The sequence below is a fragment of the Gracilinanus agilis genome, chromosome 5 (assembly GCF_016433145.1).
Source record: "Gracilinanus agilis isolate LMUSP501 chromosome 5, AgileGrace, whole genome shotgun sequence".
NCBI classification, from domain to species: Eukaryota; Metazoa; Chordata; class Mammalia; order Didelphimorphia; family Didelphidae; genus Gracilinanus; species Gracilinanus agilis.
The window spans coordinates 111,284,421-111,305,468 of NC_058134.1; the positions used below are offsets into that span (position 1 = coordinate 111,284,421).

Sequence of the window (21,048 nt, forward strand, 5' to 3'; positions counted from 1 at the left end):
TGTAGACTATCAGCTGGCTATATGCTAATATTTGCTTTTAACCTGTCAAGAAGCCCAAAAGAGATTTCCTGGATGAAGGAGAAACCACTACAATTTTGAATTTCTGTGCATTGTTTACTATTGCTGTTTGCCTACTTGCTTTTTCAACCTCTTCATTGCTTTGTACCCATCAATCCCTAACTACTGTCTACTTAGAAATCCTCTTAATTTCTTTTGACATTCAGCTTTAAGGTATATGTATTATTGGTATCCTCTCCTAATTCTGTCTATTGTTGAGCCCCTCCCTCTGGGACTTAACTGCTTACAGTCCCATTGGACATGGTTTTGCACAAGATTTTGGAGAAGGTATAGGTTGGAAACTGTGGAAACAGTTAAAAAAAGGGGGCTACCTGTGATTGGGTAAAAGCTGATGGAGTATATAGAAAGGGAGAAATTTGTCAGGTTGGCCTGAGAAGAAAGGAAGAATTTGAACTTTGGCACCTGAAAAAAAATAGAATGAAAATGAAAGCTAGGAATTGAAGGGCGTCAATTTGTTCTTGAGAAGAAGGTGAAATTTCCTGCTATTGGTTTTGAGGTGTTTGAGAAAGAGGCTACCAAGTCATGCCTTAGTCATTGTTGATCTTGAACATCATTATCTTGAATCGCTCTAACTGTGGATAGCCCCTTCTAGAACTAGTGTTCATATTTTTATGCAAGTTCTCATAAAATCTATATTCTTTTGCTTTTTCAAAATATATAAATAAAAACTTCATAGTTTGAAATGAGAGGAGAGCATTAAAGTAGATGTGTTCAGTGACCAGAAAATTTAGAAGTGAATACGAGGGGAGAAATCATGAGGGGAGAAATATTTATATTATTTATTTGGAAGATATCTATATACCTTTGCCTACCTGGCAAACTACTAGATGTAAAAACAGGTATATAAAAAACTTATTGATGAATATTCAATTAAGAGTATATTGAACATTTATATGCTAGACACCATAGAGAGATATAGCTAGATATAATATATATAGTCTGTGCCCTCTGAAAACCCAGTAAGACAGGGGACAGACACAATAAAAGAGGTTGAGTCCCTAAGAGAGTGGGCAAACAAGCACAGTTTCTTAAACCTTTTTGTGTTATGGGGATCACCTCCTGTCTCTGCTTTGGCAATGGGGTAAAACCTATAGGTGCCTTCCCAAAATAATATTATATTGAAATAAAGATGCAATCCCCACCTCATCCAAGTCCTATCCAAGACCCCCTGAAATTTATCCAAGCAGTTCTTTTGTTAAGAATCCCTGGCTCAGAGAGAGAAAAATCAGAATTAAGAAGAAAAGAACACTTAAGGAGCTTAACACTTCAGTTCTCCTTCCACATGACTTCCCAAGTGATTTTTCTTAAGAAGACATCTGATCATGTCACTTTCTTACTCAACAAACTTCTTACAAAAAAGAAACTCTTAAAAAATTTTTAAAATAGGGGGCAGCTGGTTGCTCAGTGGATTGAGAGCCAGGCCTAGAGATGGGAGGTCCTAGGTTCAAATCTGGCCTCAGACACTTCCCAGTTGTGTGACCCTGGGCAAGTCACTTGACCCCCATTGCCTACCCTTACCACTCTTCTGCCTTGGAACCAATACACAGTATTGACTCTAAGATGGAAGGTAAGGGTTTAAAAAAATTTTTTTTAAATATTCATTTAATATTTATAACAGATCTTTTTCTGGTGGCAAAAATTAGAAAATGAGGGGTTGTCCCTTGATTGGGGAATGACTGAACAAATTGTGGTATATGATGGGGATGGAATACTATTGTGCTATAAAGAAAGATGAACTGCTTGATTTCCATATGAACTGGAAAGACCTTCATGAACTGATGTAGAGTGAAATAAATAGAACCAGGAGAACATTATACACAGTTACTTAAACATTATGGGATGATCAAATATGATAGGCTTTGCCACTAATAGCAATGCAATGATTCAGGATAATCCTGAGGGATTTAGGAGAAAGAATGCTATCCATGTCTAGAGAAAGAACTGTGGGAGTAGAAATGCAGAAGAAAACATGTGATTTATCACTTATTTATAAGGCTATAGGATTTGGGGATTTGGTTTTAAAAGATTACCTATTACAAAAATGAATAACATGGAAATAGGAATTGAGTGAAAATACACATATAACCCAGTGGAATTGCTTGTCCGATATGGGTGAGGGCTGAGGGAAGAGGGGAGATCGACGACATAAATCATGTAACAAAGGAAAATATTTTTAAAAAATATTAAAAATATTCATCTAAATTTTTTTTGCATTCCAAATTATCTTCATCCTTTCTTCCCTTCCCCCACCCATTGAGAAGGCAAGCAATGTGATTCCAATTATACGTGTGAAGTCATGCAAAACATATTACTATATTAGCCAGGTTGTAAAAAAATACAATAAAAAGCAAGAATCATTAGGAAAGGGAAAAAAGTTATGCTTCAATGGGCACTCAAGGTTCACTGGTTTACTTTCTGGAGGTGAATAACATTTTTCATCATGGGTTCTTTTGAATTGTCTAGTCAATACACTCTTCAAGGTTTTTTTAGAAATAATTTTTTTTTCAGTTAAATGTAGAAACAATTTTTGATAATTGTTTTCTGACATTTTGGGATTCAGATTTTCTCCCTCCCTCCTTCTTTTATTTATCCTCTCCAAGTGGCAAATAGTCTGCTATAGGTTATATTAGTGCTTTCATGCAATACACATTTCCATATCGCTCAGGCTATGACAGAAGATACTTATTACATATACAATAAAACACTTGTTAAAGAAATAAAGTGGAAGATGGTATGCTTTGACCTGCAATCAGACTTCAGCAGTCTCTTCTTTGGAGACAGCATTTTTTATCATGGGTCCCTTGTGGATATCTTTGAAACTTGCTTTGCAGATAATAGTTTAGTCCTTCATAGTTGATCCTTGTTTAATATTTCTGTCACGGTATACATTGCTCTCCTGATTCTGCTCATTTCACTTTGCCTCAGTTCACCTAAGTCTTTGCAAGTCTTTTCTAAACTCATTCTATCCATCATTTCTTATGATGCAATCCATTATAACTATATACCACAACTTGTTCATCCATTCCCAGGTGATGGACAGCTCCTCAATTTCCTAGTCTTTGCCATTACCACAAGGGCTACTAAAAATATTTTTAGACAGGTAATCTTTTTCTCTTGTCTCTGATATCTTTGGTATGCAGATCCAGTATAGTAGTATTGTTACTCAATAACATCTTAATAGTTTACTATGGCCTCTAGAATAAAATATAAACCTGTCTGTTTAGCTTTTAAATCCTTTCGCATTTTTGACCCATCTAACTTTTCAGGCTCTTGGACTAATCACTCTCTCTTCTGCAGTCCAAGATCCAGACAAACTAGCCATCTCTTTGTTCCTCACATAGGACAGTTCTTCTACTGACTCTGTACATTTGCATTGTGTGACACTTATACTTGGAATATACACTCTCCCTACTTCTTTTTTTTTTTTTTTTAAACCCTTACCTTCTGTTTTAGAATCAATATGGTGTATTGGTTCTTAGGCAGAAGAGTGGTAAGGGCTAGACAATAGGGATCAAGTGACTTGCCTAGAGTCACACAGCTGTGAAGTGTCTGAGGCCAGATTTGAACCCAGGACACCTCCCATCTCTAGGCCTGGCTCTCAATCCTCTGAGCTACTCAGCTGCCCCCACACTCTCCCTATTTCTGCAACACAAAATCCTTCACTTCCATTAAGATTTAGCTCAATTACTACCTTCTCTTTACTTGATCTTCACAACTGTTAGTGTCCTCTGTATCAAGCTACCTTGTATTTAATTGCTTTGTATTTATTCTCTTTAAATTTATTCTCTATATACTCTACATGCCCATGTCATCTCCTTTGTGAGTAGGGATAGTCTCATTCTTTATTTAGATCTTCACCACCTAGCACAGTACCTTCACATGTAAAAACACTTTCTGGCTTGTGTCTTCCTGGCTTGGTATTTGGTCTTACTTAGGGGCATTGGGTCCAGAGGATCCTTCTGTCATGGTCCTGTACATCAGTTATACTAATCAGCATAATACCTAGTGATATTTTGGTATTTCTGGCCTTGGTAGAATATTTTTGATTGTTGATTACAATTGTTTTCTTCTCCTGTGTGGTAGTCAAAAACTAATATGATCAGCTTTAAAATATGATGGTATCCAGAATAAAAGGGTCCTACCATTTTTAGCCCTTGTCCGAATATATCTGGAAGATTATATTCATTTCTGAGGACCATATTTCAAGAAAGATGCTGACAAGTTAGGGTATAACTAGGAAAAAAAGATCAGCCTGGAAACTTTATATGCCTTATGAGAATTAGTTAGAAGAACTAGAGATGTTTTACCTAGAGAAAGACTTGTAAATGACTTGATTGCTTGAGGGGCATCAGTGTAGATAACAGATTAGACTTGTTTTTCAGAGTCATGGATATTGTGGGGTGCTAAATTTGAAATTAGGATAAAAAAAACCTTTCTAATCACTAAGGCTGTCCATAAGTGGAATAGTCACCATTCTTGAAAGTCCTAAAAGGCAGAAGCTTGATGATCATTTATTAAGGATTTTGGAGATAAGATTTTATTTTGGTATTGTTTGAATTGGATGGCCTTTGAGGTGCCATCTGACTAAGATTCTCTCAAGTTATCACATACATGTACATTTCATAATGCATGTCTATACATTGGGCCTCCTATCTGTGGCCATTCTTCCATGGTCTTGAATTCCAGTTTATTTCTAATTAATTTAATATCATACTTAGATTTTTACTCACAGTTACTAGTAGCAGCTTCTAGATAACCATTTCACTAAACAGAGATTGTAGGCTGGTGAGTGGTAGAAACACTTTTAAGTATATATCATTTCAGATTTGTATTTTTTTTTTAAATTTTAACAGATAAACGATCTGAATCTGCTCCTACAAGCAATGAGAAGACAAAAAGCAGTGAGATTTGCCTTTACTACATCTGGAAATTCTGCAAACAAAAAAGTGAGTTGAATTTGTAACAGGTCAACATGCAGTGGTTTCCAATTTCCATCCTGGTGTAAGCTTGCTCTATAGAAGAGCAATATAATCAGCAGTTAAAATAAAGTTAAACAAGTTCTTTTTTCCAAGTTTGAATTCTGGGAAATTGTCTCCTTTATTGTTATTATCCTTTTTTAAAAAATCAAAATCAAGAGTTGGATCTTTTTGGAGAAGAGGGGACTAAATGACAGATGATATTTAAAAAATCTTTCAAGAATCAGGGGATCAAATCTAGTTAGACCTAAGTTTTTTTCCTGATTGGATTGTGTGTTTCTTCGCATATTTTCTATTTTTATGCTTGAGTAAATTTTCTTTTTTAAAAATTGTGTTCATTCATTTTGCTTGATTTAAAGGATGCTCTCTAAGAAATCCATAAATAACTCCCTTTACAAAATATATTCTCTGAAAACAGTCAAACAAAACCCCCTAATCTAGTCATTAGGGATGATAATATATGCCATTTTAAATTTTTATTTACTCATTAATGTAGTTTAAATATTTGGTACTCATTTTGTCTTTCTGTCACTGTCACTTTGTTTTCTCTCTGGCTTTCTGTTGACAGTGTGGCTGTAAATTACAACAAGGAAAGAGCAGGGATTTTTCTTAGTCTACTTTATGCAGTTTCATCTTAAGATACCCTAAAAACACAGGTCCCTACACAATAAGGGAACACTTAGCATGTTCTTGTTTGTTACATTCCTGGGTATGATGAAGAATTCCAAAGGAAGATATTTGGGTCAGAAATGAAGAGATGACTGTCCTGGATATGCCCCTTAAATGGAGGATTTGACAAGAACTCTTTGCTCCACTCTTCAATCAGAGGGTCCTAGAGTAGAGGGTACTGATGAGTTATGAACAGCAAAGCTAATGCAATTTTTCAAAGCAATGAAAGTTTCTGGAGACACGATGGAGAAGCCCAAAGGAGCTTGTGGTTCCTTTGGCAGCTATGTGGTGTAGTGGGTAGAGTACCTGGCCTGGAGTCAGGAAGGCTTGAGTTCAAATCTGATCTCAGACACTTAATAGCTATGACCCTGGGTAAGCACTTGACCTGTTGCCTCAGTTTCCTCATCTACAAAATGAGCTGGAAAAGGAAATGGCAAACCACTACAGCATCTTTGCCAAGAAAACCTCAACTGGGATCACAAAAAAGTTGGATATAATTGAAGCAAGTGAATAACAACAACTTTCCCTATGCCTGGAAAGCATTTCCTTTGCTTCTCTCATTATTAGGGTTTCTAAATTCCTTCAAAGCCCAGCTCAAGAATGACCTTATACAAGCTTATCCCAATCCCTCTCTCAAGACCCTGACTTCCTTTAAGTCCCAAATAAATTCTCATTTTCTACAGGAAGTCTTCTCCAACTCTCTTTCATTCTAGTACCTTCCCTCTGTTAATTTTTCCCATTTATCCTGTATATAGATTGCTTTGTATATATTTGTTTTCATGTTGTCCTCCCCCATTAAATTGTGAGCTCTTTGAGGACAGAGGCTATCTTTTGGCATATAGTAGGCACTTACTAAATGTTGATTGATTGATTTATTGAAAGTATCCCCTTCCTTCCAGTTATTTATGTTTGTTTTGTGTATATATTTTTCTCCATTCCCCTAATACAATGTAAGCTCTTGAGGGCAAGAATTGTTTGGTTTTTGTCTTTATATTCCCACTGCTTATTGTGTTAGAGTACCTGGCACACAGTAAGTTTTCAGTAAGTGCGTGTCAAATAAATAAATGAATTTAAAATAAGATTTAGTTTACCAAGAAAAAAGGATCTGCCTTCAGATTTTCAAAAACACGTTTATCCCAAATGGGGTAGATTTATGCAAGACATTATGCCATGCTACTTTCCCAAGTGGGAGAACTTGGAAATTGTTCAGTTTTCAGTCATATCAGTTCTTTATGAATTTGGGGTTTTCTTGGCAAAGGTACTGGAGAGTTTTTGCCATTTCTTTCAACTCGTACAGATGAAGAAACTGAGGCAAACAGGGTTAAGTAACTTTCCCAGGATCACACACTGAGGCCAGATTTGAACCCAGGAAGATCAGTTTTCTTGACTCCAAGCCTGACACTCTATCCTCTGTGCCACCTAGCACTTCATTTTGAGTCAAGTGTTCAAGTTCCGGTTCTCATAATGTACTTTCTGCTAGCTGGGTAATCTTGAGCAAGTTACTTGAAAGCTTCCCTTTCTCCATATCTAAAATGGATGTTATAATAGTATATAGATTACTTATACAGAATTTCTGTGAGGATCAAATAAGATAATAGTAGACATAAAGTACCTTTTAACCTTATTTTCTAACTCTCATAATCAAAGAACAACATATAATCATATTCCTCTTTATTATTTTTTGTCAGTGCTCACCGTTATTTTTTTGCTTTATGTAGTCCAATAGTGTTTTGCATTCATTGAAGATTTCTTTTTCTTTACAGATAATTGTAGAAATGTTCATTACAAGTTGCCCTACCGATGGCAAAAGTTGGATGGCACTGTCTGGAATGATCTTCCCATGATGGAAGGGATTGAAAAAACTTATTGTGATCCAAAGAACTCCAGGTAAGGTGAGATTTGCATCCTTTTTCCTGAGTCCTGGAGGACTAAATGTAAGCTTCCAGAATATATTTGCCATCCTATTTCATTAGATTCCTGTGGTGTTGAGTCATAGAAAAGACTTAATAAACACTGGTCAGCTTCTCAGAGATGGGAAGAAAATAGGTAGCAGTACATGAATGTGGCTACATTTAACATGAATGATTTCATTTTGTTGAGGCGATTTTTCTAATTTGGAAGAGCTATGTATAACCTTAGTATTCACTCTGGGTGAAATATAACTGCCTAAAAAGATAAAGTTATGTTTTCAATTCAGATCATAAGACATATTCATTGTAAGAGGTAATAGATTTTGTTGAAACAAGATCCATAATTTATATCTAAACACCGTGCTGTTTTACTTTTTACTTTCTGGGCAAATTTAACCTAACTTCATGTTAAAAACTGGGATAATAATATTTGTAATTCTTTCCTTAATGTGAAGTGCTTTGCATACCTTAAATATTAGTTATATTTAAAATATTTTGTTTGTGGGAATTATTGTATAATTTGATACTCTGAGACAGAAGGGGGTTAATTTCAAATGTGAATAATATAGCTACGAAATAGTTACTATTTGACCAGCAATGTTCTGTCTCTAAAGGGGATTCCGAAGGAATAACTCAGATTTAGTTTATGAAGTGTTTTACATTGTTTAAGTTTTAAAAATAATTTAAACCATTTTTTATTTTCATATCATCTTCATTTCATAAAGATATATCCTTCTCCCTGAAGAAAAAAGCCTTCCCCTGTAAAAAAAAAAAAGAATAAAAAAAAAAGAATTCTCTTTAAGAAAATCAACTAACATTATCTATTATATATAATAGTAGATGTGATATTCTGCCCCATAGTTCCCTGCTTCTAAAAAGGAGAGAAAGAGATGCTTTGAACCAGTTGTCCAACTCCCTTGATCCTCTGATTCAATTGGAGAACTCTCAATTTTGACTTGCTTTGAGATGAGAGAGAAACTGAATTCCCAGCATGGAGGAATGCAAGAAGCCCTTTTATTCCACCCTTTGGCTCTGGGTCTATAACCCCATACCTGTATTTGCTTTTGGATTAGAAACATTGACTAAGTGTTTTGAAAAGCCCTTTCAACCGTTTTTCATTTAAGATGCTCAGAGCCTTGGGCCTGGTAATTGGAAGTATGTTTTCTCCTTTTTCTGTGTTCTCTGGAAGGGATCCATTATTTTTCCTCTAAAATGAGGGACAGGGTAGAGCACCAAGCCTGGAGTTGGGAAGATCTGGGTTCAAACCTGACCTCAGATACTTCCCAGTTGTGTGACCCTGGGCAAATCACTTAACCTTGTTTGCCTAGCCCTTGACCTTCTGTGTTAGAGTTGTTATTAAGTCAAAAAAATGAGGGCTAAAATAAACAAACAAATGAATAAATAAATTGAGATGTGGGGACCAGATCTATGATTTCATTGGTATAAGATATCACCAGGTGAGGAAATTCTCTTCACCAAAGCAAGTTGGCAGTTTCTTGTCAATTTATGGTCTTAGAGAATTGCCTGGGGACACTGAGAGGTTAGGCAACTTTCTCAGGGTCACACAGACAGTATGTGTCAGAAGCAGAACTTGAATGCAGGTTTTCCTGATTCTAAGGCAAGCTCTCCGTTCACTACCCCTTGCTGCTTCTCTTTATAAAACTGCTGCTATTTCCTATCACACTCTCTCTCTTCAATCAGAGCAGGACCATGTTGATTAGACATAAATTCCCTTGGGTTAAATCTTGCCTTTCTGTCAGTAGCAGGAATAAAACTAGCTATTCCCCTCTCAGGAACAACACCTTAGGTAGCTGATCCTAAAAGTTTCAGGGTTCTTCCATTTTAGATTAAGAATAGAATTTGGACCCTACTTTCCCTCCTTATTTTACAGGTTAGGTTTCTACTCATTTTTCATATCAATACACTTAGAGTCTGAGAGATAATTTACTATGACAATTCTTCTTCTTTCTTGTTTAGATATGTTTCCCCAGCCCCATCTCCCTCATCTCCCTCGTATATCAGTCTCCTGTTCAACTTGGCTCTTGGTCTTCCGCCTCTTTTCCCAAATGTTGGAGCCCAGTGAGTAATGCTTGTTTTGTTTTCCATCATCATCCTTTCTCATAGTAGAAGAGTTACCAAGTTATGAAGAGAGACTAATTTGGATACATTTCTTCTTCAATTGAAGATTTATAGATTAATCTCTATTATAAATTATTGGTAGAAAATCTTCTGGAGGCACCATTCTTTCCTTTATCATTCTGTCCTCTACCTCTCTAGAGCCAAGATTGGGCACTACTACCAAAGACACAATATTGCTATTTACAAAACAGCAAAGAATGGTGGAAGAAAAAGCCCAAAGGCTCTCTTATCGTGAAGTTATGCTCCTTATTTTTGTTTGTTTGTCCTATAATTCTGATCATTGCGTTAAAATACTACTGAAAGAAAGCATCATGTTAATATTGACCTTCTTACTATAACTGAAATTAAAAAACAAGGAAATTGCAGTTAAATTGGATGGGTGACTCATAGTTTATCCTTGGGCAAGCAAATAAAAATTTTTTTTTTTATGTATCCCAAATTAGCAAGAAATGCCATTTCCTGGTATAGTTGGTCATAATATACTGACTTTAGTGTTCATGATGAACATAAACATAGATTTAACAAAAAGATAATTGTAACTTATGTGCCACCATCTGTTACAGAGAATGAAGTAGATAAATGTAATTAATTCCTTGACATGACCTTTAAATTAAGTCAACATATACACTGATAATCAGTGTCTTCAATGTGAAAGTGGACACAAAGAAGGATGTTGAAAACTTGGAAAATATTGTTTGAGATCCAAAAATGAAAGGCCAAAGCAACTAGTCAATAGTTAACAGTCAATGCATAGTTATTAAGCTCTTTCCAGGTGCCAGGCACTGTGTTGAGAACTAGGGCTACACATATGAAAAAGAAAGATAGATCCTACCTTCAAGTAGCTTATAATCTAAAAGAATACAAAAAGAAGCTAAACAAGGAGAGGGAAGGTACCTAATTCAGATTCAGGACAAGGTGAAGAAGTCAGGAAGTGCCAAAGAAGTGTAGCCAGGTAGGAAATAAGGAGTCAGAAGGAGTCTGTATGCTGTGAATATTTGGGGGAAAAACCCAAACGAGTTTGCTTAAAGAAGAGTGCTGGGAAAATACTAGACCTGGCAAAAATTCAATAACATCAGAGAAAAGGAAGGTCATTATATTTTAACAGATAGCAATGCATGGTTATTAGGGTGGGAATTATTGCATAATGAGTTGTTTGCATGATCAAACATTAGAACAAATAATTAAAACAATTAGAAGAAAGGATGAAAAAGAAACATAAATTGTTCATTGCAACAGTTTTAACCTAACCTATTCAAAAATTGATACCAAACAGTGGGAGATGGATAAAGGAAAGACACTGGCTCCAATTGACACAATTTGCTATAAAAGTTTCACTGATGTAAAACAATAGCCATATCTGTACCTCATGGATATCAAAGTAAAAGAAGAAGGACCCACAAGTATAAGAATATTTATAGCACCTTTTTTGTTTTTTGTTCTTTTGTGGTGACACAAAACTGGAAATTGAGGGGACACCATCGATGGGGGAATGACTGAACTGTTAATGGTACATTTATGTGGTGGAATACCATAGTGCTCTAAGAAATGATGAAAGAGATGGTTTCAGAAAAATCTGGGAAGACTTATATGAACTGATGAAAAGTGAGATGAACAGAACCAGGAGAACAATCTGCATAATGAAAACAACATTGTTATGATGACCAACTATGAAAAACTAAGTAACTCTGATTAATATAATGGTCTATCACAACTCCAAAGGACTTATGATGAAAAATGCTATCCATTTCTAGTTGAGGAATTGGTGGATTCAGAGTGCAGATTGGAGCATCATATTTTTTCCCCTTTCCTTTATTTTTCTTGTTTTCTCTTCCTTAGAAAATGACTAATGTAGAAATATGTTTTATATGACTACATACATATAATAAGTATTATACTTTTTACCTTATGAGTGAGTAGGGAAGGCGACGAAGAGTTGGAGAGAATGAAGAACTTAAAATAAAAATGAAAATGTAAAAATGCAATAATGCCTCAAGAACAAAATACTTATTTTTCTTGTAAAGAAAAAGGACATAGCAGCTTATAGGAATACCAGATTAGGAGACACACACACACACACACACACACACACACACACACACACTTCTGCAATATAGAAAAGAATGATAAATTTGTAGTTGGCTTTATAAGAGCAAAAAACTTTTTTTTAGTAGACTGCATACAACTTAAGTATGGTAATCTGAACAGCATTTCTCTATGTCATTGGAAAGAGGACAACAAATAGATGAAAAATGGAAAAGATCTGCCAGTATTTCTTTCTTTTTTTTTTTTTTAGGCAATGGGGGTCAAGTGACTTGCCCAGGGTCACACAGATGGGAAGTGTCTGAGATCAGATTTGAACCTAGGACCTCCCATCTCTAGGCCTGGCTCTCAATCCACTGAGCTACCCAGCTGTCCCTTCTGCCAGCATTTCTATAGCAATCCAATTAAATTGTTTTGGATAGCTCAAGATTACATTTAAAGTTTAACATTTTAGTGCTCCAATGAAAAAAATGAAACATTATTCAAAGAGATGGAAGAATAGCCAGACCAGCTTATAAACAAGAGAAGTCTGTGTTGGAAGTGAAGTAACATTTCTTTTTTATTAAATATAGTTTATTTTTTGTAAGTGAATAATCTTACAAAACCAAAACTATACAACACGTACTCAAATAAGTGAAAAATCATATGCTTTCATGTGTAATCGCACTCCAACATTTCTTTTTCTGGAGGTGTATAACATTTTTTGCCATAAGTTCCTCAGAATTATTCTGCATTACGTAAGTCTATCACATTTGATCATTCCACAATATTGCTGTTACTGTATACAATGTTTTCCTGGTTCTTCTTATTTCACTTTGTATCAGTTCATGTAGGTCTTTCCAGTTCTTTCTGAAATCATTCCTTGCAGCACAATAGTATTCCATCACCATAATATACCACAATTTGTTCAGCCATTCCCAATTTGAGGGATGTCCCTTTAGTTTCCAATTCTTTGCCACCACAAAAAAGGCAGCTATAGATATATTTGTATATGAAGTGAAATTTCTGAAAACACCAAGGGATTGATTTTTCAGGATATCTAAAAGAGGAGAATGCATTTATCAAGCTACAGAGGGAAAAAAACATGAAAGGTACTTCTACCAAAATTTACAACCAAGAGGACATAAGAAACTACTGTCCTATGTGCCCACATTTTTATCACTATAAGTTCTTTTAAGAATGATCTACATGGATACTAAGGGAATTTCTGCTATTATTGGGGCAATAAATAAGTTAAAGTAAAAAAGACAATACTAACAATCATGATCTCAGAAAAAGCAAAGCAAAAATAAACCTAATTAAAAGAGGTAATCAGAAAAACTATATTTTGCTAAAAGGTACCATAGAATAAAGTAACATCAAAAAATTTTACAGCATTTTTTTTGATAAAGGCTTAATTTCTCAACTATATAAGGAATTGAGTCAAATTTGCAAAAATAAGAGTCATTCCAAAATTGACAGATGGTCAAGGGATATAAACAAGCTATTTTCAGAAGAAGGAATCAGAGTTATCTATAGTCATATTTTAAAATGCTCCAAACCATTATTGATTAGAGAAATGCAAATTTCAACAGTTTTGGAATACCATCTCATACCTATCAGATTGACTAATATAACAGAAAAGAGAAATGACAAGTGCTATAGAGGATATGGAAAAATACTTTTGCATTGCTGGCAGAGTTATGAATTGCTTTAACCATTCTGGAGAAAAATTTGGATCTATGCCTAAAGGGTTTTAAAACTGTGCATACTCATTGACCAAACAATACTACTATTAGGCCTGTATCCTCAAAAGCTAAAAGAAAGAGGAAAAGGACCCCTATGTACAAAAATATTTATAACAGTAATCTACAGTTAGGTGGCACAAAATGTGTAGAGTACTGGACTTGGAGGCAGAAAGGCTTGAATTCAAATCCCACTTCAGAGACTTCATAGCTTTATAACCCAGAGCAAATTGCTTAACTTTGTACTTGCAGACACCATCTGTAAAATAATATGTAATAATAATATATAATAATAATAATAATAATAATATGGATAATAACACCTACCTCAGAAAGTCATTGAGCAGAAGTTTTACAACTTTCAAAGTTTAGTTTCTTTGTAGTACTATTAATATTGCATCATTTGTTCTCTTGGTTCTGCTCACTTCACACTTTATTAGTTCATGTCTAACCAAATTTTTCTGAAAATGATCCCTTTCGCCATTTCTTATGGCACAATAGAATTCCATTCCATTTATATACTATAATTTGTTCAGCATTTCCCAACTCAAGGGACACTCCTTTAGTTTAATTCTTTGCCACTAAGAAAGAGCTATAAATAATTATTTTTGTGCATCCTTGACCCTGGCTTTTTAAAAAATTTCCTTGTGGTGAAGACTTAGTAGCAATATTATTTCACTTATTTAGAGACTTTTAGGGCATTGTTCCAAACCACTTTCTAGAATGGCTAGACCAATTCATAGTTCTTCCAACAGTGAGTATGTTATTATGTTTGTTTTCCCCAGCTCTCCTAACATTTGTCATTTTCCTTTTTTTGATCATCTTTCCTAATCTGACAGTTGTATGGTGGAAACTCAGAGGTGCTTTAATCTGAATTTCTCTAACTAATGATTTGGAACATTTTTTTCATATGGTCATTAGTAGCTCTTTTTTCTCCTTTGGTTGCCTGTCTATATCCTTTCATCTTTTAGCTATATGTCTGCATTAGTTACATACATATATATATATATATATGTATGTATATATGTGTATATATGTGTATATATATATATATATTGGATGACATACCTATATCAAAAATGTTTGCTACAAAAATGTTTTACTCAAGTAACTATTTCCCTTATGATTGTAGCTCCATTAATTTTGTTTATGCAAAGACATTTCCCTCCTCACTTCTCTAATTTGTTTATTATATGACCTTTTAAAATCGAAATTGTCTATCCATTTGGAGTTTATCATGGCATATGATGTAAAGTATTTATCTAAAACTAATTTCTACCAAACTGCCTTCTAGTTTTCTTCAGCAGTTGTTAATAAATAGATAACCTTTTCCTTCAGTATTGCACCTAATCCTTTTCACTGATTGACCTCTCTATTTTTTAAGTCGATATCAAATAGTTTTCAGCATTATTTGAGATCTGGTACTTCTGGATCCTCTTTCTTCCCACTTTTTCCTCTGTTACTTCTACCCCCCTTTTTTTTGTTCCTTTAGATGAAGTTTGCTATCATCTTTTCTAGCTCTATAAAGTAATACATTAGTAGTTCAATTGACATGTCACTGCATAAGTAAATTAAATTAGATACTGTTGTTATTTTTTTTTATATTTACACACCGACCACTAGTAATGAACATTTGTCTACTTGTTTATGTCTTTATTTCTGTAAATAATGTTTTGTAGTTGTGTTTGTATAGTTCCTGTTTATGTCTTGGTAGTTTAACTCCCAAATGTTTTACAGATTCTGTAACTATTTTTAATAGAATTTTTCTCTCTTTCTAACTGCTTTGTTTTGTTGGTAACACATAGAAATGCTGATGATTTATGTGTGGTTTTTTTGTATCCTGCAGCTATGTGATGCACTGGATAGAGTACTGGGCCTGGAGTCAGGAAGGCTGATCTTCCTGAGTTTAAGTCTGGCCTCAGACACTTATTAGCTGTGTGACTCTGGGCAAGTCATTTAACTATGCCTCAGTTCCTTATCTGCAAAATGAACTAGAGAAGGAAATAGCCAACCACTCTAATATCATTGCCAAGACAATCCCAAATAGGACCACAAAGAATAGGGCATGATTGAAGAGACTGAACAGCAATATTTTATATCCTACAACTTTGCTGAAATTGTTCCATTAATTTTAGTTGCTTTTTTAGGGTTAATAAATTTTTATTGATTTGAGCTTTCCCTAGATTATAACTAGATGTGTCCCCACATGAAGATATTGATTATTCATAAAAGGTAGCCCTGTTGTTTCCCATACATACAAAGACACGCTTTTGATAAATGGAACCATCTATTTTAAAGGCCTGTTCTGCTTCATTTCTATAGAATGGGAGACCTGGATATCAATTTTGAGACTATGACCTGTGGTTTGAATCAAGTACGTCGCTTATCCACCCCCTCCTCAGTCACCAAACCTTCCAGTATTCTCCTAACCACAACATGGCTTTGGTATTGGCTGAATGACAATGGTCAGTGGGTTGAATATGGAACCCAGGTGAGTGGCTATTATTCCCATTTACTTTTGGTGGGGCTTTCACTGGCTTATTAGATTTAGGCTATATGAAAGTGAACATCATTTCATCTAAGCAATTTGGAAGAAATTCTGGTTTTGTGTGTGTGTGTGTGTGTGTGTGTGTGTGTGTGTGTGTGTGTGTAAGTATAAGTATATACGCATGCTTGCAATGCATATGCCACTTTCATGATCATTTTAAAGAAAATCATTCTGAATGTATGCCCTATGGAAAGTTCCAGTTTGTTTATTTTTTTACAACTTCATAATGCCTGTGCTTGAGGTTTTGTTTTACTTTGCCACTCTCCAACTTAGGACAATTGTTTTTTTGTTTGTTTTAATTTTGAAAGGTGATTCCAGTCTCCAATTCCAAAACATCTATTTCCACTTAGACTTCAGTGATATCACTTGTCTATCAGTCAGTTTTGGCAAGGAGAAAGTCACCAGCTATATAGACAAACAGGTCAAATAAACTGTGTGTAGGCTTCAGGATAATTGCTTATAGAGAAGGCTCTATTTATTGCAGTGGTTAGATTTAAAGAAAGATTTAAGGAACTTAATAATTTGCTTTATTTTCTTTGCTTCCTGAAAATCTAATATGGATTAGATAAATTTGTGGTTCCCATGGAGGTATGGATTATACTTGGTGTAAATGGCCCTGGGGTTTTGTTCAATCTGGGGCCATATTGACTTTGACCACTTAAGAGGCAGCCCTGGTGTAGTGAAAAGGGTAAAGGACAATGGATTCATATAAACTTCATTTTGAATTGCACTTCTTACACCATAGAGAAGTCACTTAACTTCTTAGTTTCCTTATCTTTAACAAGGGGAATAATATGGTAAGGCCTATATTGTTGGCAATAAAAAGACAATTGTAGATTTTGTTATTGGATAGACCAATAGATGAGCTAATAGAAACCACCATATTTCTTTGTCATTTGATAGGTTTGTCAACTGGAAATGAGCTGGGAGCCTACCATCTTACGTGTTAATTTTCCCCCACTCGATTTAAAAATTTTAAAAAAACCTCTCAATATTTGATTTTTTTCCAATTACATGTGAAAACCATCTTTGAAATTAGTTTTCCAAAATGTTGAGTTCCAAATTCTCTCCTTCCCTTTCCAAACCCCTCCCTGAGACAGTAAGCAATTTTTATATACATTATACATGTGATATCATATATAACATATTTTCATATTAGTTGAGTCATGGAAGAAGATACATTCCTATTTCCCTTCTTAAACAACCCCACAAAGAAAATAACATGAAAATAGTATGCATCACATTTTTTCATCATAAGTCCTTCAGAATTGTTTTGGATCATGGTATTACTGAGAATAGCTAAGTCATTTACAGTTGATCATCATATAATATTGCTGTTACTGTATACAAAGGTCTGATTCTGCTTACTTCACTCTGCATCAGTTTACTTAAATCTTTCCAGGTTTTTCTGAAGCCATCCTGCTCATTATTTCTTACAGCATGATTGTATTCCATTATAATCATATACAACTTGTTCAGCCATTCCTCAATTGTTGGGCATCCCTTCAATTTCCAATCCTTTGCCACCACCAAAATAGCTACTATTAATATTTTTGTACAAATATGTCCTCCTCCCCAGACACCCCCACCATTTAAAAAAATCTCTTTGGGATATAGACCCAGTAGTGGTATTGCTAGATCAAAACATATGCCCAATTTTGTAGTCCTTTGGGAATAATTCCAAATAGTTCCAGAATGGTTGGATCAATTCACAATTCCACCAATGGTGCAGTAGTGCCTCAATTTTTCCAAATGTTTTCCAACATTTCCTTTTCTGTTATGTCAGCCAACCAATAGGTATGAGGTGGTACTTCAGAGTTGTTTTAATTTGCATTTCTCAAGCCAATAGTGATTTAAAACATTTTTTCATGTAACAAAGATAACTTTGATTTTTTCTATTGAAAATTGCCTATTCACATCCTTTGGTCATTTATAAATTGGAGAATCACTTATATTTTCATAAATTTGACTCAGTTCTATATTAGAAATTAGAACTCTATCAGAGATACTTGCTATGAAATCAAATCCCCTCCAATTTTATGCTTTCTTTCTAATCTTGGTTGCATTGGTTTTGTTTGTGAAAACACTTTAATTTACTCTAATAAAAATGATCAATTTTATGTCCTATAATGATCTGTCTCTTGTTTTTTCTTCCCTTATCCATAAATCTGACAGGTGAACTATTCTATGCTCCCCTAATTTGCTTATGATAGCAACCATTATTTCTAAAACATACTTACTTTGACTGTATCTTGGTATACAGTGTGAACTATTGATCTCTATACCTAGTTTCTGTCATATTGTTTTCCAGTTTTCACAGTAGTTTTATCAAATAGTGAATTCTTGTTTCCAAAGCATGGATCTTTGTGTTTATCAAATACTAGATTACTATGATAATTTATTCTTGTGTATTGTGTACCTGGTCTATTCCATTGATCTACCACTTTATTTCTTAGCGATTACCAGATTGTTTTGATGATTACTATTTTAAAATACAGTTCAAGATCTGGCATAGCTAAGCCATCTCCCTTTACATTTTTCCTCATTAATTCTCTTCATATTCTTGACCTTTTGTTCTTCCAGATTTATTTTTTTATTATTTTTTCTAGTTTTATAAAATAATTTTTTAGTAGTTTGGTTGGCTTGGCACTGATTATTAAATTAATTTGGGTAGAATTATTATTTTCATTATGTTGACTCAGCCTACCCATGAGCAATTAATATTGTTCTAATCATTTAAATCCAACTTTATTTGTATGAAAATTATTTAATAATTGTGTTCATATAGTTCCTGGCTGTGTCTTGGCAAGTAGACTCTTAGATATTTTTTATTGTCTATAGTTATTATAAATGTAACTTCTCTTTCTATCTCTTGCTTTTGGATTTTGTTGGTAATACATAGAAATGCTGATGATTTATGTAGATTTATCTTATATCCTACAACTCTGCTAAAAATGGTAATTATTTCAACTAGTTTTTTAGTTAATTCTCCAAGATTCTCTAAGAATAGCATTATAGCTACAAAGAATAATAGTTTGTTTCCTTATTGCCAATTCTAATTCTTTCAATTTCTTTTTCTTCTTTTATTGCTATAGCCAGCATTTTTAGTACAATGTTGAATAATACTGATGATAATGGGTACCCTTGCTTCATCCCCGATCTTATTAGGAAGGTTTTTAGCTTATGCCCATTACATATAATGCTTGCTGAAGTGAAGGACCTGAACAGAATTATGGAAAAGTTAGATAAAATAGACCTCTGGAGATTAAGAATGGGACTAGATGTGTGACCCTGGGCAAGTCACTTGATCCCCATTGCCCACCCTTACCACTCTTCCACCTATGAGCCAATACACAGAAGTTAAGGGTTTAGAAACAAAAAGAATGGGAATAGGAAGGAGTATATCTATTTCTGTGCAAGTCACCTTCTTAAAAATTGACCTGTATTAAGGCATAAAATCCTCACAAACATTCAGAAAACAGAAATATTAAATATGCTTTTCATAGACCATAATGCAATAAAAATCATATTCAATTAAGTGTCAGTGAAGAAACAATTAAAAATTAATTAGAAACTAAGTATTTTAATCCCAAAGAATAAATCAAAGAACAATTAATAAAAAACAATCAACAATTTCTGTTAACATAACAAAATTTGTGGAATGCAACCATAGCAGTCCTTTGGGGAAATTTTATATCTCTAAATTCTTGCATCAATAAAATATAGGAAGAATAAATCAATAAAATATATTTATGACCCCAAAAAACCCTTAAAAGCCATCAAATTAAAATCTTCCAATTAAACATGAAAAGAGAAGGTCAATGAATTGGGCATACAACTAAAAAGGAAACTAGAAAAAAAGGAAAATCCTCAATAAACACCAAAGTGGAAATCCTGAAAAATCAAAGGAGAAATTAACAAAATTGAAAGCAAAAAATCCATTGAATTAATAAATAAAACTAGGAGATACTTTTATGAAAAACAAAAAATAGACCACCATTGGTTAATTTAATTAGCAAAAATAAGGAATAAAACTAAATTACCAGTTTCCAAAATTAAAAGGGTGATTTCAAAACCAGTGATACAGAAATAAAAGCAATATTTAGGAACTCTTTTGCCCAACTATATACCAGTAAATGTGCTAGTTTAAATGAAATGAGTGAATAATAACAAAAATATTAATTATCTAGATTAACAGAACAGGAAACAGAATACTTAAATTACCCTATCTTAAATTTTTAAAATTTAATTTCCTCTCCAATTACATGTAAAAACAGTTTCTTACATTTAAAAAATAATTTTGAGTTTTGAATTCTCTCCCTCTCTCCCCTTTCCTCAAGATGGTAAGCAGAGTCTCATTCAGATTTTTACATGTGCTATCATGTAAAACACTTTCCCATATTAATCTGTTTGTGGAAGGAAGCTTGAACATTAATTGAAATTAATTGCTCATAAGCAGGCAGAGCCAATATGATAAAAATGACAATATTGCCATAATTATGTTATTTATTCAGTACCATACCAGTAAGACTACCTAAAAATTACTTTATAGAATTAGGAAAAATAATAGAATTTATCTGGAGGAATAAAAAGTTAAGAATATTCAAGGAATCAATGAAAAAAAAATGAGCAGGGCCTAGCAGTATTAGGTCTCAAATTTTACTACATTATTGGTAATAATCAAAGCTATTTGATAATGGGTAAGAAATAGGGAAGTTGATCACATGAACACATTAGCTATATAATATACAGAAGCAAATGAATAGAATAGCATATTGTTTGATATTCCCAAAGATCTAAGCTATTGTTATGAGAATTCTCTATTCAATAAAAAATGTTGGGAAAACTGTAAAACATTATGGCAGAAAATAGGTATAGACTAATCTTATATTATATTCCAATGGGCACATGATTTAGACATAAAGGATGACCTTGTGTTTCGATTAGTGGAATATAATAGAAAT

At 33.9% G+C, this 21,048-nt stretch overlaps 1 protein-coding gene across 1 annotated transcript in view; it reads left to right on the forward strand.

Annotated features, from left to right (window-relative positions):
• LOC123249922 (protein mono-ADP-ribosyltransferase PARP12-like) overlaps positions 1-21,048 on the forward strand; it is a 68,033-nt gene that overhangs the window by 26,665 nt on the left and 20,320 nt on the right. Inside the window, exons 4-7 of the mRNA XM_044679010.1 lie at positions 4,932-5,024; positions 7,487-7,610; positions 9,611-9,712; positions 15,859-16,027. Of these exons, the coding sequence (XP_044534945.1) occupies positions 4,932-5,024; positions 7,487-7,610; positions 9,611-9,712; positions 15,859-16,027 (488 nt within the window). The remainder of the gene's footprint in view (positions 1-4,931; positions 5,025-7,486; positions 7,611-9,610; positions 9,713-15,858; positions 16,028-21,048) is intronic.